This window comes from Ranitomeya variabilis, chromosome 4, assembly GCF_051348905.1.
Source record: "Ranitomeya variabilis isolate aRanVar5 chromosome 4, aRanVar5.hap1, whole genome shotgun sequence".
Lineage (NCBI taxonomy): Eukaryota > Metazoa > Chordata > Amphibia > Anura > Dendrobatidae > Ranitomeya > Ranitomeya variabilis.
This window is the reverse complement of record NC_135235.1, coordinates 444,913,299-444,924,358: the sequence shown is the minus strand read 5'-3', so window position 1 is coordinate 444,924,358 and position 11,060 is coordinate 444,913,299. Positions and strand designations below refer to the sequence as shown.

The following is an 11,060-nucleotide window of genomic DNA, read 5'->3' as shown; positions in this document are numbered from 1 at the left end:
TTCATTGGCTGAAAAATGGTGCTGAAAGCGTCATATGAAACGCGACTTTTGCGCGCAGATCAGCGACCTCATGGCCGATCCCACACTAGGATCGGGTCGGGTTTCATGAAACCCGACTTTGCCGAAAGTCGGCGATTTTTGAATTTATCCGATCCGTTTCGCTCAACCCTAGCACTGACCACTTACATGTCCGTGATGAAATAGTAACTCCTCTTGCACCAGAGGTTGATATGAAGTGCAATGCAGACTGCAGCATACCTTTTTCTTATGTGGCTGAAGGGCGGCCCTAGACCCTTTTTCCCTAACCATCCTTATAACACACTTGGAGAACGTACATTAAGTTGGGCGATACAAATAATTTTATTGCACTAGATCCCTTGTATGCATACACATAATTCATATACCTAACCACCACACATCTAAAATGTACAGTATGTTTCTACAGTGTCTTATATTATTCATAAATATATACAATTTAAAAAAAACAAATTAAAAGAAAAATTAAGGTAGTTCAGAACCATAAAGCAATTTCTGCTTGCTCATGTTCTAAAAAAGTCTGTAGAAATGCCCTCTCAAAATGAAAAATCAAAAGGAAGCCAGGATGAGTTTCCTATGGTTCCAGCATTAGATACCTGGTTCCTTCTCTTTCCATCTTCTGTGTCAGCTGTCAGAAATGTTTTTAGGTCTACCATCTACTTTGATCTAGCTCTCGGGGAAGTAAAAATAGAACAAGATTGTCCAAGATGCATCCTCGTTCACCAAGATCTGTCTGTCAACCACTTTGCATGCAATGATCTGGGCGCTGGTAGATGCACATGTAGATGTCGGAAAAGAATCTTTTAGGTAGTGCGTCCATCTTGGTGAAGTCCACAGCACTAAACTCCTCCTCAGGCATGGATAGATAGTCTCCCAGTTGTGGGCAGGTTCGGACTACAGGGACATTTGTGCCGATTTCATTTCCTATGAAAAAAATGAGGTTTTTAATGAAAGAGCATTTAACATAGAAAAATACTTTATCCTTCAAAGTATTGCCTGCTAGACAAAGTATCTACAAAAAATAATCACTCCCAGCTGTTTGACATAGGTAAAGAGGACCTATCAATTGTTAAAAACAATAGTTAAATACATGTAAAAATTCTTGCGCTCCACTTATTCTATAGCACTTTACTTTTTTGCGCCGCCTCACACCACGGCAGAGATATTCACATTTGTTTCTGCTGAAGCGAACTATGTGAAATCTCAGGTTTGTAATCCAACTGGGCATTTCTGCAGAGTCTTCTCTGCCAATCACAGTCCAACAGCATCTGAGACTGATAGACTGTTAAATGAGTTGGCATGCTGTGACTGGGTGCATCCAGCGTGGAAAGGTTAAAGTGTATGCTCCCAGAAAAGACCCAATTGGACTGCAAAGCAGAGATTTCACATACTGTGATCCAAAAGCAACAGACATGAATGACATGGGGGAGAAGAGAAAACAGCAGAAAAATGGGATAAAAAACATAATTGAGCTATTGAGACTATTGAAATGTCATGTTTGGAAAATTACTTTGGGTATCGGACACCCCTTTAATGCAATGTTAATGCACTTTTTTCTCTTTATTATTGTTAGTGAACTGCTGATATTTACAAGTTGTTACACCAAAAGCTATTGTATGTGACCAAGTGTCTTTGAGCATATTTTTACCTATTCTTCCTGCCATGCTGTCAAAGAAGACCCAGGAGTTTTTGTCTGGTCCATATTTTACAAATGAGACAAAGTGACTGGTCTTTATGCAGAGAACGGCCAACAGTTCAAGCTTTTGCTTTTTGTTTGTAATGTTAGGTTGTATTTCAAGTCTTGTGGGTCTATGATCCTTCATCTGATTGCTTGAATGAACCTTTAGGTAGAAAAGATAAAAAATGATGAGGCCGAACCTTACATATATATGGCTGTAACATACTGCACATATGTATTTAGTGATAAAAGCACAGTATCCACAAACTTACATTGGATGTGTAAAAATTCTGCACACTGCAAAGCGATCATGACTATAGGACAAGCTACTTGGTGAAAGAAGAAGTCCAACAAACTCAGAAGAGTTATGCAAGTCAGTATAAATAGGTTGTTTTTGTATTCTTCTCAGCACTTGTTGCATGGCTTCTTTTTGGTTCAGCTCCATTAAAGCCTAGTTGTGATCTATGACTATAGCTAAAGTAGCTTTAGGGGGTCTGAGGTACTTTGAAACCCACCTCTCCTTTTATCATTGATTCAGGCCCCTGCTGTATTTCTACCTCTGCTGATCCTTTATAGAGATGGGTGAACCCAAACAGTAAAGTTCAGCATCAGTACTGAACACCTACTGTTTGGGCACGGACACCGAACACGGACTTCACCAGGAACAGCACGGCAAACACCGCTTCTGATCGGTGGTGAAATCATCCCTGCAGGTCAGAGAGCCGCAGTTCCCACACTGTCAAAAGACAGTGTGAGCGCTCAGTTGTGATCAGAGGTAGAAAGTTTACCTCCAGTCACTGGTGTCAGCTGATGGTACAACTGCTCCCATCATCCGAAACCTGCTGCCGCTAATAACAGCGAGAGCAGGAGCGGTGAATGGGAGTATTCATCTGCCGCTCCTGCACTGTAAATAAATAATGTAAAAAAAAAAAACGATTTTTGTTAACCAGCCAGGCAAAACTCACAGCAGGGGGCTGCTACCCTCAGCTGTCAGCTTCAGCAAGGCTAGTTATCAAGAATAGAGGGGTCCCCACAACGTATTTTTTAATTATTTAAATACTTTAAAAAAAAACGGCGTGGGGACCCCCCCAGTTTTGACAAAAAGCTTTTCTAAAGCAGACCGCTGGGGGCTGGTATTCTCAGGCTGGTAAGGGGCCATGGATATTGTCCCCCTCAGCCTAAAAATATCAGCCTGCAGCTGCCCAGAAAAGGCATATCTAATAGATGCGCTAACTCTGGTGCTATGCCCAGCTCTTCCCACTTGCCCTGTAGCGGTGGCAAGTGGGGTTCATATTTGTGGGGATGATGTCACCTTTGTATTGTTAGGTGACATCAAGCCCACGGCTTAGTAATGGAGAGGCGTCTATAAGACACCTATCCATTACTATTCCTATATAGTTTTTCTCACAGTGCTAGCAGGGATCTCACTGAGGTCACGGCAGTTCAGCCCGGCTGGGAACGGAACCTCAGTGACCGTAGGTAACCTTGATGATGTCACTTCCAGTCACTGAGGCTGCACTCGCAGCAGTTCATTCCCCAGTGGTTCTCAGCCTGGACGGTCGCAACTTGGCACTGTCCAGGTTGAAAACTATTTCTCCCCCAGACATGGATTACGGCGTGGGACACAACGACAGAAAGGTGTAGTATATTGTTGTTTTATTATTTTTGGTTTATTACAGGAGATCAAGGACTTTGGTGGAATTAGTCGAGGTTGTAAGTATGATTTAATTGAGATTATTAAAGAAGTCTGTGTCACTTTTACAATTAACGGACTTTATTCTGGCTGTGTATTTATAATACAACTATAGGATTAGTAATGAATAGGTGTCTTATAGACGCCTCTCCATTACTAAGCCATGGGCTTGATGTCACCTTTGTATTGTCAGGTGACATCAACCCCATAAATATGAACCCCACTTGCCACCGCTACAGGGCAAGTGGGAAGAGCCGGGCAAAACGCCAGAATTGGCGCATCTAATATGCCTTTTCTGGGCAGCTGCAGGCTGCTATTTTTAGGCTGGGGGGGCCAATATCCAGGGCCCCTTACCAGCCTAAGAATACCAGCCCTCAGCTTTAGCAAGGCTGGTTGTCAAAAATGGGGGGGACCCAACGCCGTTTTTAAAAATTATTTAAATAATTAAAAAATGCGTCGTTGGGACCCCTCTACTCTTGATAACTAGCCTTGCTGAAGCTGACAGCTGAGGATTTTGCCTGGCTGGTTAACAAAAATACAGGGGAACCCACGCCGTTTTTTTTTTTTACATTATTTATTTGCAGTGCAGGAGCGGCAGATGATTACTCCTATCCGCCGCTCCTGCTCTCGCTGTTATTAGTGGCAGCAGGTGTCAGATGATGGGAGCAGTTGTACCGTCAGCTGACACCAGTGACCGGAGGTAAACTGTATACCTCCGATCACAGCTGAATGCTCATGCTGTCTTCTCACAGCGTAGAAACCGCGGCTCTCTGATCGGCGGGGATGATTTCACCGCCGATTAGAAGAAGTGTTTGCTATGCTGTCATGCACATCACAGCACAGCAAACACTGGATGTTCGAGCCCGCATTTCAAGTGAATGGGGTCCAGGTTCGAGTACTGTTCTGGTACCCGAACCCAAACTTTTTGTAACTGTTCAGCCGGACCTGAACATCCAGGTGTCCTCCCATCTCTAATCCTTTACTGTATATGAAAACAAGCCCATCACAATCTCTCCGGAAGCCGGTGCATGAAGACAATGATTGAAGCCAGACACAGGAAAATCAGATTATGTTACCATCTACACCAGAGGCTCCACTGTAGATCCCACTGTTGTCTACAGAGAAAATACCCATTTATGATATAGATGACCTAATCTTAGTATAAGACTATAAGACATCAATATCAGTTTGTTGATGGTCCACCACTCCCACTGATCAGTTATTATAAGCTCAGACAGTGGTTGGATGAAAACAGTGAACAAAGCTGTACTGTGCAGCTACATTCAATGTGCAGTGGCCGCTGCTGGGTACTGCAGAGCAGCTTTTTTTTTTCTCTTGATAGGTCATTAATATATGAGCAGACAACCCCTTTAATGAAAACTACAGACACCTTACTGGCCCCAATAGATCTAATTATAAATAAATGGTGTCTCATGCACTGCTTTTGTCTATGGTGTTACTAATCCAGTACTGTATTGTTGCTTCCATCTTCAACTCATATGTGAACAGACCCATGGTCAAAGGTAGGCTGTAAAGTCTCCTTACATGACCATCTTTACCTGCTATCCTACTAATTTACCACCATATGAACATACACTACATACTGTATACTGCAGATGCTGACCTGTTTCTCACAAAGTTGGCAGAACTGGCGAACGTTCCCGTCCGTGGTTAGTGGGTCGGCAAGGCAGTGAGTGCATTCATACTCAGCAGGACTCAGACATAGACAGCACACGGCGCTTCCTGCAGACAAGCGTATAAACGTTACAATCTAGACAAGACGACAATAACCATGTTCTGAGATTGCTAAAGGCTAGAGTTGGTGCCGATCGATTCGCAGGACTCAGACCATCAGCCAGTCTGGCTGCTGGGACGGGAGGCTTGAGAACTGCCTCCAACAATAATGTTGCACCAGGTCCGATGTCATCAGGTATGGGGCGGTCCTCAGGGTTTGAGTCCAGCGCCTACAGATTTCCAACATGGCTGATGAACCGGGTCCTGTGAATCGATTTGCACCAATTCCAATAAATACTTGGTTTAGCTCATCTCTTGTAATATTATTTGTCGACCTAGAAAACTTGAGAATCTTTGTAGAAGCCAGACCAAGAATGCTTGAGGCACAATCCTAGACGCATAACATGATACTTACTTTTGTGCAGCATATGAGTGATGTCCAGTTCTAGGGAAGGGAATATATATGGAAACATTTTAAACTTCTTGCCAAATCTTGGCATTTGAAGGATAAGACAACGTGGAACCTGGAAATAATATATCATGTGTAAGCAGAAATGGACACCATTATCACAACAAGCAGCCTCATCTCGTCATCATTGCAATGATTAACAAAAAAAGTAAAGTGCCTTATAACAGTTTAAAAAAAAAAAAACAATTCAAAGTGCAGTTCACTGGATGTTTCCATTCTGTCTAACGTGCTGCCCACTGCCAGTTGTCAGGTGATATCTGTCCCTAGCAACCGAGAGGGACTACATAACAGAGAGGCAGATTATTGTTTAGAAGCAGGTAATAAGGACGATAATACATGCTAAAAAGGGAAAGTAAGTTACAGCACCTATAGTGCTGGCAGACGGCTCATAGAGATAAAATGCACACTGAAGAAGAGTGGAAACCCAACCATGCTCCTATTGTTGCTTTTGTCCTAAAACGGTTTTTCCCAGAGAGAAACATAAATATCACAGTAAGCCGAAAACTAAGGCATATCTGCATGTGGATGGACACATTTTTGGGGGGATAATCAATTGTCACCTGGTCAAATGTTAGGTCTTCATAGAATCGAAATGATCTGTCCATAAGGGTCTGGACACTGGGAACCTTTAGTGCTCCATCTCGTTCTACAATTATTTGATAGCTGTTGCTCTCCTGGGTCTTGTTATTACATCTGTAATTTTGAACAAAAAAAAGGTAATGTCATTCAGCTGAAAAGACAATAATATAGCATTGATATATGCCTCATCCGGTCACGGATCCATAAAACATACCTGATTTTAAGAAGAGGCTCCACTGCTAGAACTTCATGCAACAAGGCACTGAGGAATTCTTCTGGGTCTAGAAGAAATGAGATGGATAAAGCTGTCATCATTCACATAATGTGGAAAATAGATAAAACTATCCAAAATTGTAAAGAAACCTTTCTCCTCGGTTACGAAAGAGGCACATCGAAGTAGTTTTCTGAGCTTCATGACATTTTCTGCATGTACAAATCCACTCCTGCAAAATCAAAGTACATATGATGTGAAGTACAAGACGGTACCGTAATATGTCATAAGTTGTATATTAGATTAGTATGAGGAACACTGGGACTACCCATATGGACCACAGTTCCACATGGAACTTCAGATGGATACTAATGGCAGAAGTGATCCCGGAGATCTCTATGGGATTGTTCCAACTCATCAGAAAATGTTGCATGCAGCCATTTTTGATCTGGCTGTTGAAGCAATACGGTGGCACAAGGTCAGGCGTATACAGTACATATATTGACTCATATTAAAAAAATGATTGGACGGCAATCCTAAGGACTTTACAGTATCATTGATGATTGAGTTTGGATTCAGTAACCTGAAAAAAGTGTGCATCTCAACCATGGGAACATGCTTTCCTCATTACAAAAAAATGCAACACCACACCCATCTGCTAAGAACAAGCTGAATGATCCTGTCTGATAGGGCCAGGCATGGATCAACCAACAGGAGCCTGCAACACCATCTCTTTTTCCCTCAAATGTAGGTGGTCCTGCTGACTATCTAGTGGTCGACCCAACATGGCCTTTTTTATGTTGAATCCATGAGGGTAAGGCATTGTGATCTATGCTCAAAGCAAGCTTCAAAACATGAATCTAGGGTGGATATGAGTTTTCTTGGAGACGCTATGCCCCTCAACTGGTTGTATTCGCCCTTCCGATACCCATTATCCTTTCATTAGTGAATTAGAGGCAGAGGTTTTCCCTTTGAGGTTTTTGTCCATTAACCCTCTAGTCACAGAAAGCTGGTGGCCTCGGGATCCAAAACATAGCACTGACCACACGGCTACTGACTCCAAGGTCACAAATAGCTGCGTCCTATGTTGACCTGTCGTTTATAATCCTTGTGAGCATTTGCATGATGCCAATCCTTTTAAGCTAAAAATATATCAAACTGAGAAATGCTAAGGGAAATCAAGATGTCTAGGCCCATCTAGAACGACTAAAAGATTGCTTTGGCTCTGGGTTCAAATCTGACCAAGAACAACATCTGCAAGGAGTCTACCTGTGCTCCCCGTGTTTGCGTGGGTTTGCTCTAAGTTCTCCAGTTTTCTCCCACACTCCAAAGATATACTAATAGGGAATTTACATTTGTGAGCCCCAATGGGGACAGTGAGTTGTCACAATGCATATAAAGAGCTACAGCATATGTTGGCACTATATAAGCAATGTATGGATTTTATACCAGCTATATTTGTGACCAGATCTACATGTATACCAGAAGCTTACCTTCTCAAGGGATACACAATATCTTGGCGCAAGATTCGCTGGACTTTGGCATCGCAAACATCAGGAGACCGTAAGATGTGATCCAAAACAGAGGAAAATGCAAACAGGCTGTGAAAGGAAAAGCCAGAAACATACATTCAGGTTTGTAAATGTCTTGTATTTTATACACAGGAAAGATACGGTATATATCTTTGCACCGTGTTAACCAGTAGATAGAAAAATATTTCGATTTGAGAGTCCTCAGTGGTTGATACCTTTTAATGGCTAACTGAAAAGATGGTAACAAATTGTAAGTTTTCGAGACTACTCAGGTCTCTTCATCAGATTTTGTATTAGTCTATGCCTGATGAAGAGACCCGTGTAGTCTCGAAAGCTTACAATTTGTTACCATCTTTTCAGTTAGCCATTAAAAGGTATCAACCACCGAGGACTCTCAATTCAACATATTTTTGTGTTTTTTATGACATAGGTTTTTGAACACATCCCTTATGTTATCAGGATTCTCACAATCCTTACCTGAAAAGCGTTGTATCTAGATAGCAGGAATTGAAGTGTCCTTGAATGCCTTTTCTCTGTCCAACAATCTTCTCCAGAACTTCAGATTCACGCACAGGTGGATGGTCCTTCATGCTGTCTTCTAGCACAGTGTACATATCTGCACAGAAAAAGAGACAGATATATTCAATACAGATTATTGTCATATTAACGGCATTGCTCAAATCACATTTGGTAATTGCGGCCATGGCTGGAAGGAGATTAGTTTGTCTCCTAATGTATGGAATACCTGCAGAGGACACTAGCAGGATTTGGCCGCTTTTACATGTTCGATATTCCCGATCTGAGTGTGGACTGTGCTGTCCAGACCATCTACGGCTCTCCTGACCCAATCTCCACACTCATATATGCCTATATGCACAAAACAATGCTTAAAGGGGTTGTCGGAAACCAAACAGTGTATCTAATACTCAACCTGTCATGTAAAATAATGCTATTAACCTGCAGATAAGGGGTTAATCTGCAGTGTAATAGCATACTGACACTGTGCGGTGTTGGTACTGAGAGCCCCACTGCCGGGAGGAATTGAGCTATATTCATTGCTCCGTATGCTCTTCATGTTCTTTCCCTTTAGGGAGAGCAAAAGTAAGCTAAAGTACAGAGGGAATGGTAGGGAATTTTAATTGATGAGCCATACGTTACAAAAGTAATTGGTTTTTAAAATTAAATAGATATTGAGAATTTGGTTAACTATTAGGTCTTGGTTGATCAACCCCTTAGAAATTTTTACTGAAGTGTTCCTTTCAGGATAAAAGATTTTTCTTTTTAATCATCTCATTTACTTACATGTAAGGCACACATTTTTTTTTCTAATATTCTATGTAACCAGTGCTCTGTTAGTTTAGTAAGTATTTATTAAAAAGTATAGAAACCCATGTATTATGTCATCCCTAATACTAAAATATGAGATCCATACATTCAACAGACCACAAAGAGCACATTAATGCAAATATAATAATAATAATAATAATAATCTTTATTTATATAGCGCCAACATATTCCGCAGCGCTTTACAGTTTAACAGTTTCAAACACAACAGTCATAGGTAACAATGTTAACAATACAGCAATAAAGCAAAATAAGACGACCCTGCTCGTGAGAGCTTACAATCTACAATGAGGTGGGGAGATACAAAGTACAGGTGTGTATTTACAATGATGTATTTACAATGATGGTCCAGCCATCTTCAGGGGGTGGGGGGTAGATGGAGATAGTGAATGGGCTACACACACACACAAACATAAAATGACTGATTAGGGAACGTGATAGGCCGCTCTGAACAAATGAGTTTTGAGTGAGCGCCTAAAGCTATGCAAGTTGTGGATGGTCCTAATATCTTGGGGTAGAGCATTCCAGAGGATTGGCGCAGCACGGGAGAAGTCTTGGAGTCGGGAGTGTGAGGTACGGATTAGTGCAGAGGTTAGTCGAAAGTCGTTTGCAGAGCGCAGCGGTCGGCTAGGCCGATAGACAGAAATGAGGGAGGAGATGTAAGGGGGTGCTGCACTGTGGAGAGCTTTGTGGGTGAGAACAAGTAGTTTGAATTGTATCCTGTAATGAATGGGCAGCCAGTGTAACGACTGGCGAAGAGCAGACACGTCCGAGTAACGATTAGCCAGATGGACAACCCTGGCTGCTGCATTAAGGATAGACTGGAGAGGGGAAAGTCGCGTGAGGGGGAGGCCAATTAAAAGAGAGTTGCAGTAGTCCAGGCGGGAGTGGATTAGGGCGACAGTGAGAGTTTTTGTTGTCTCCATGGTGAGAAAAGGGCGGATTCTAGAGATGTTCTTTAGGTGTAAGCGGCACGAGCGGGCAAGAGATTGTATGTGGGAGGTGAAGGAGAGATCGGAGTCAAACATAACACCCAGACAGCGTGCCTGCTGCCTAGGTGTTATTATGGTGCCACCCACGGAGAGGGAAATGTCAGATTTAGGGAGGTTAGTAGAAGGCGGGAGCAGAAGAAGTTCAGTTTTGGAGAGGTTGAGCTTCAGATAGAGAGCGGACATGATGTTAGAGACTGCAGACAGACAGTCAGTGGCGTTCTGTAGTACAGCGGGGGTAAGGTCAGGGGCTGACGTGTATAGTTGTGTGTCATCAGCATAAAGATGGTACTGAAAGCCAAATCTGCTGATGGTCTGTCCAATTGGGGCCGTGTAGAGGGAGAAGAGAAGGGGGCCAAGGACTGAGCCCTGAGGTACCCCGACAGTGAGAGGGAGAGGAGATGAAGTGGAGCCGGAGAACAGAACACTGAAGGAGCGGTCAGAAAGATAGGAAGAGAACCAGGAGAGAGCAGTGTCCTTAATGCCTAGTGATTGGAGCCTAGAGAGTAGGAGAGGGTGGTCAACAGTGTCGAAAGCTGCAGAAAGATCGAGGAGAATGAGCAGAGAGTGGTCACCGTTACATTTTGCTGTCAGAAGGTCATTGGTCACCTTGATGAGTGCAGTTTCTGTTGAATGTAGGGGGCGGAACCCGGACTGTGAAGGGTCTAGGAGGGAATGAGTGGAGAGGTAACGGGTAAGGCGGGAGTAGACTAGGCGCTCCAGGAGTTTTGAGATGAAGGGTAGATTGGAGACCGGTCTGTAGTTGTTTGCACATGATGGGTCAAGGGTGGGTTT

The 11,060-nt window shown here is 42.8% G+C and overlaps 1 protein-coding gene across 1 annotated transcript in view; it reads right to left on the bottom strand.

Annotated features, from left to right (window-relative positions):
• Nucleotides 1–339: 339 nt before the first annotated feature.
• Nucleotides 340–11,060, bottom strand: part of LOC143769001 (ubiquitin carboxyl-terminal hydrolase CYLD-like) — a 198,206-nt gene continuing 187,485 nt past the window's right edge. Inside the window, exons 4-12 of the mRNA XM_077257613.1 lie at nt 8,410–8,548; nt 7,894–8,001; nt 6,553–6,632; nt 6,404–6,470; nt 6,171–6,303; nt 5,557–5,665; nt 5,032–5,150; nt 1,685–1,877; nt 340–960 (exon numbers count right to left, since the gene is read on the bottom strand). Coding sequence (XP_077113728.1) covers nt 773–960; nt 1,685–1,877; nt 5,032–5,150; nt 5,557–5,665; nt 6,171–6,303; nt 6,404–6,470; nt 6,553–6,632; nt 7,894–8,001; nt 8,410–8,548 — 1,136 coding nt within the window. The 3' untranslated portion in view covers nt 340–772. The remainder of the gene's footprint in view (nt 961–1,684; nt 1,878–5,031; nt 5,151–5,556; nt 5,666–6,170; nt 6,304–6,403; nt 6,471–6,552; nt 6,633–7,893; nt 8,002–8,409; nt 8,549–11,060) is intronic.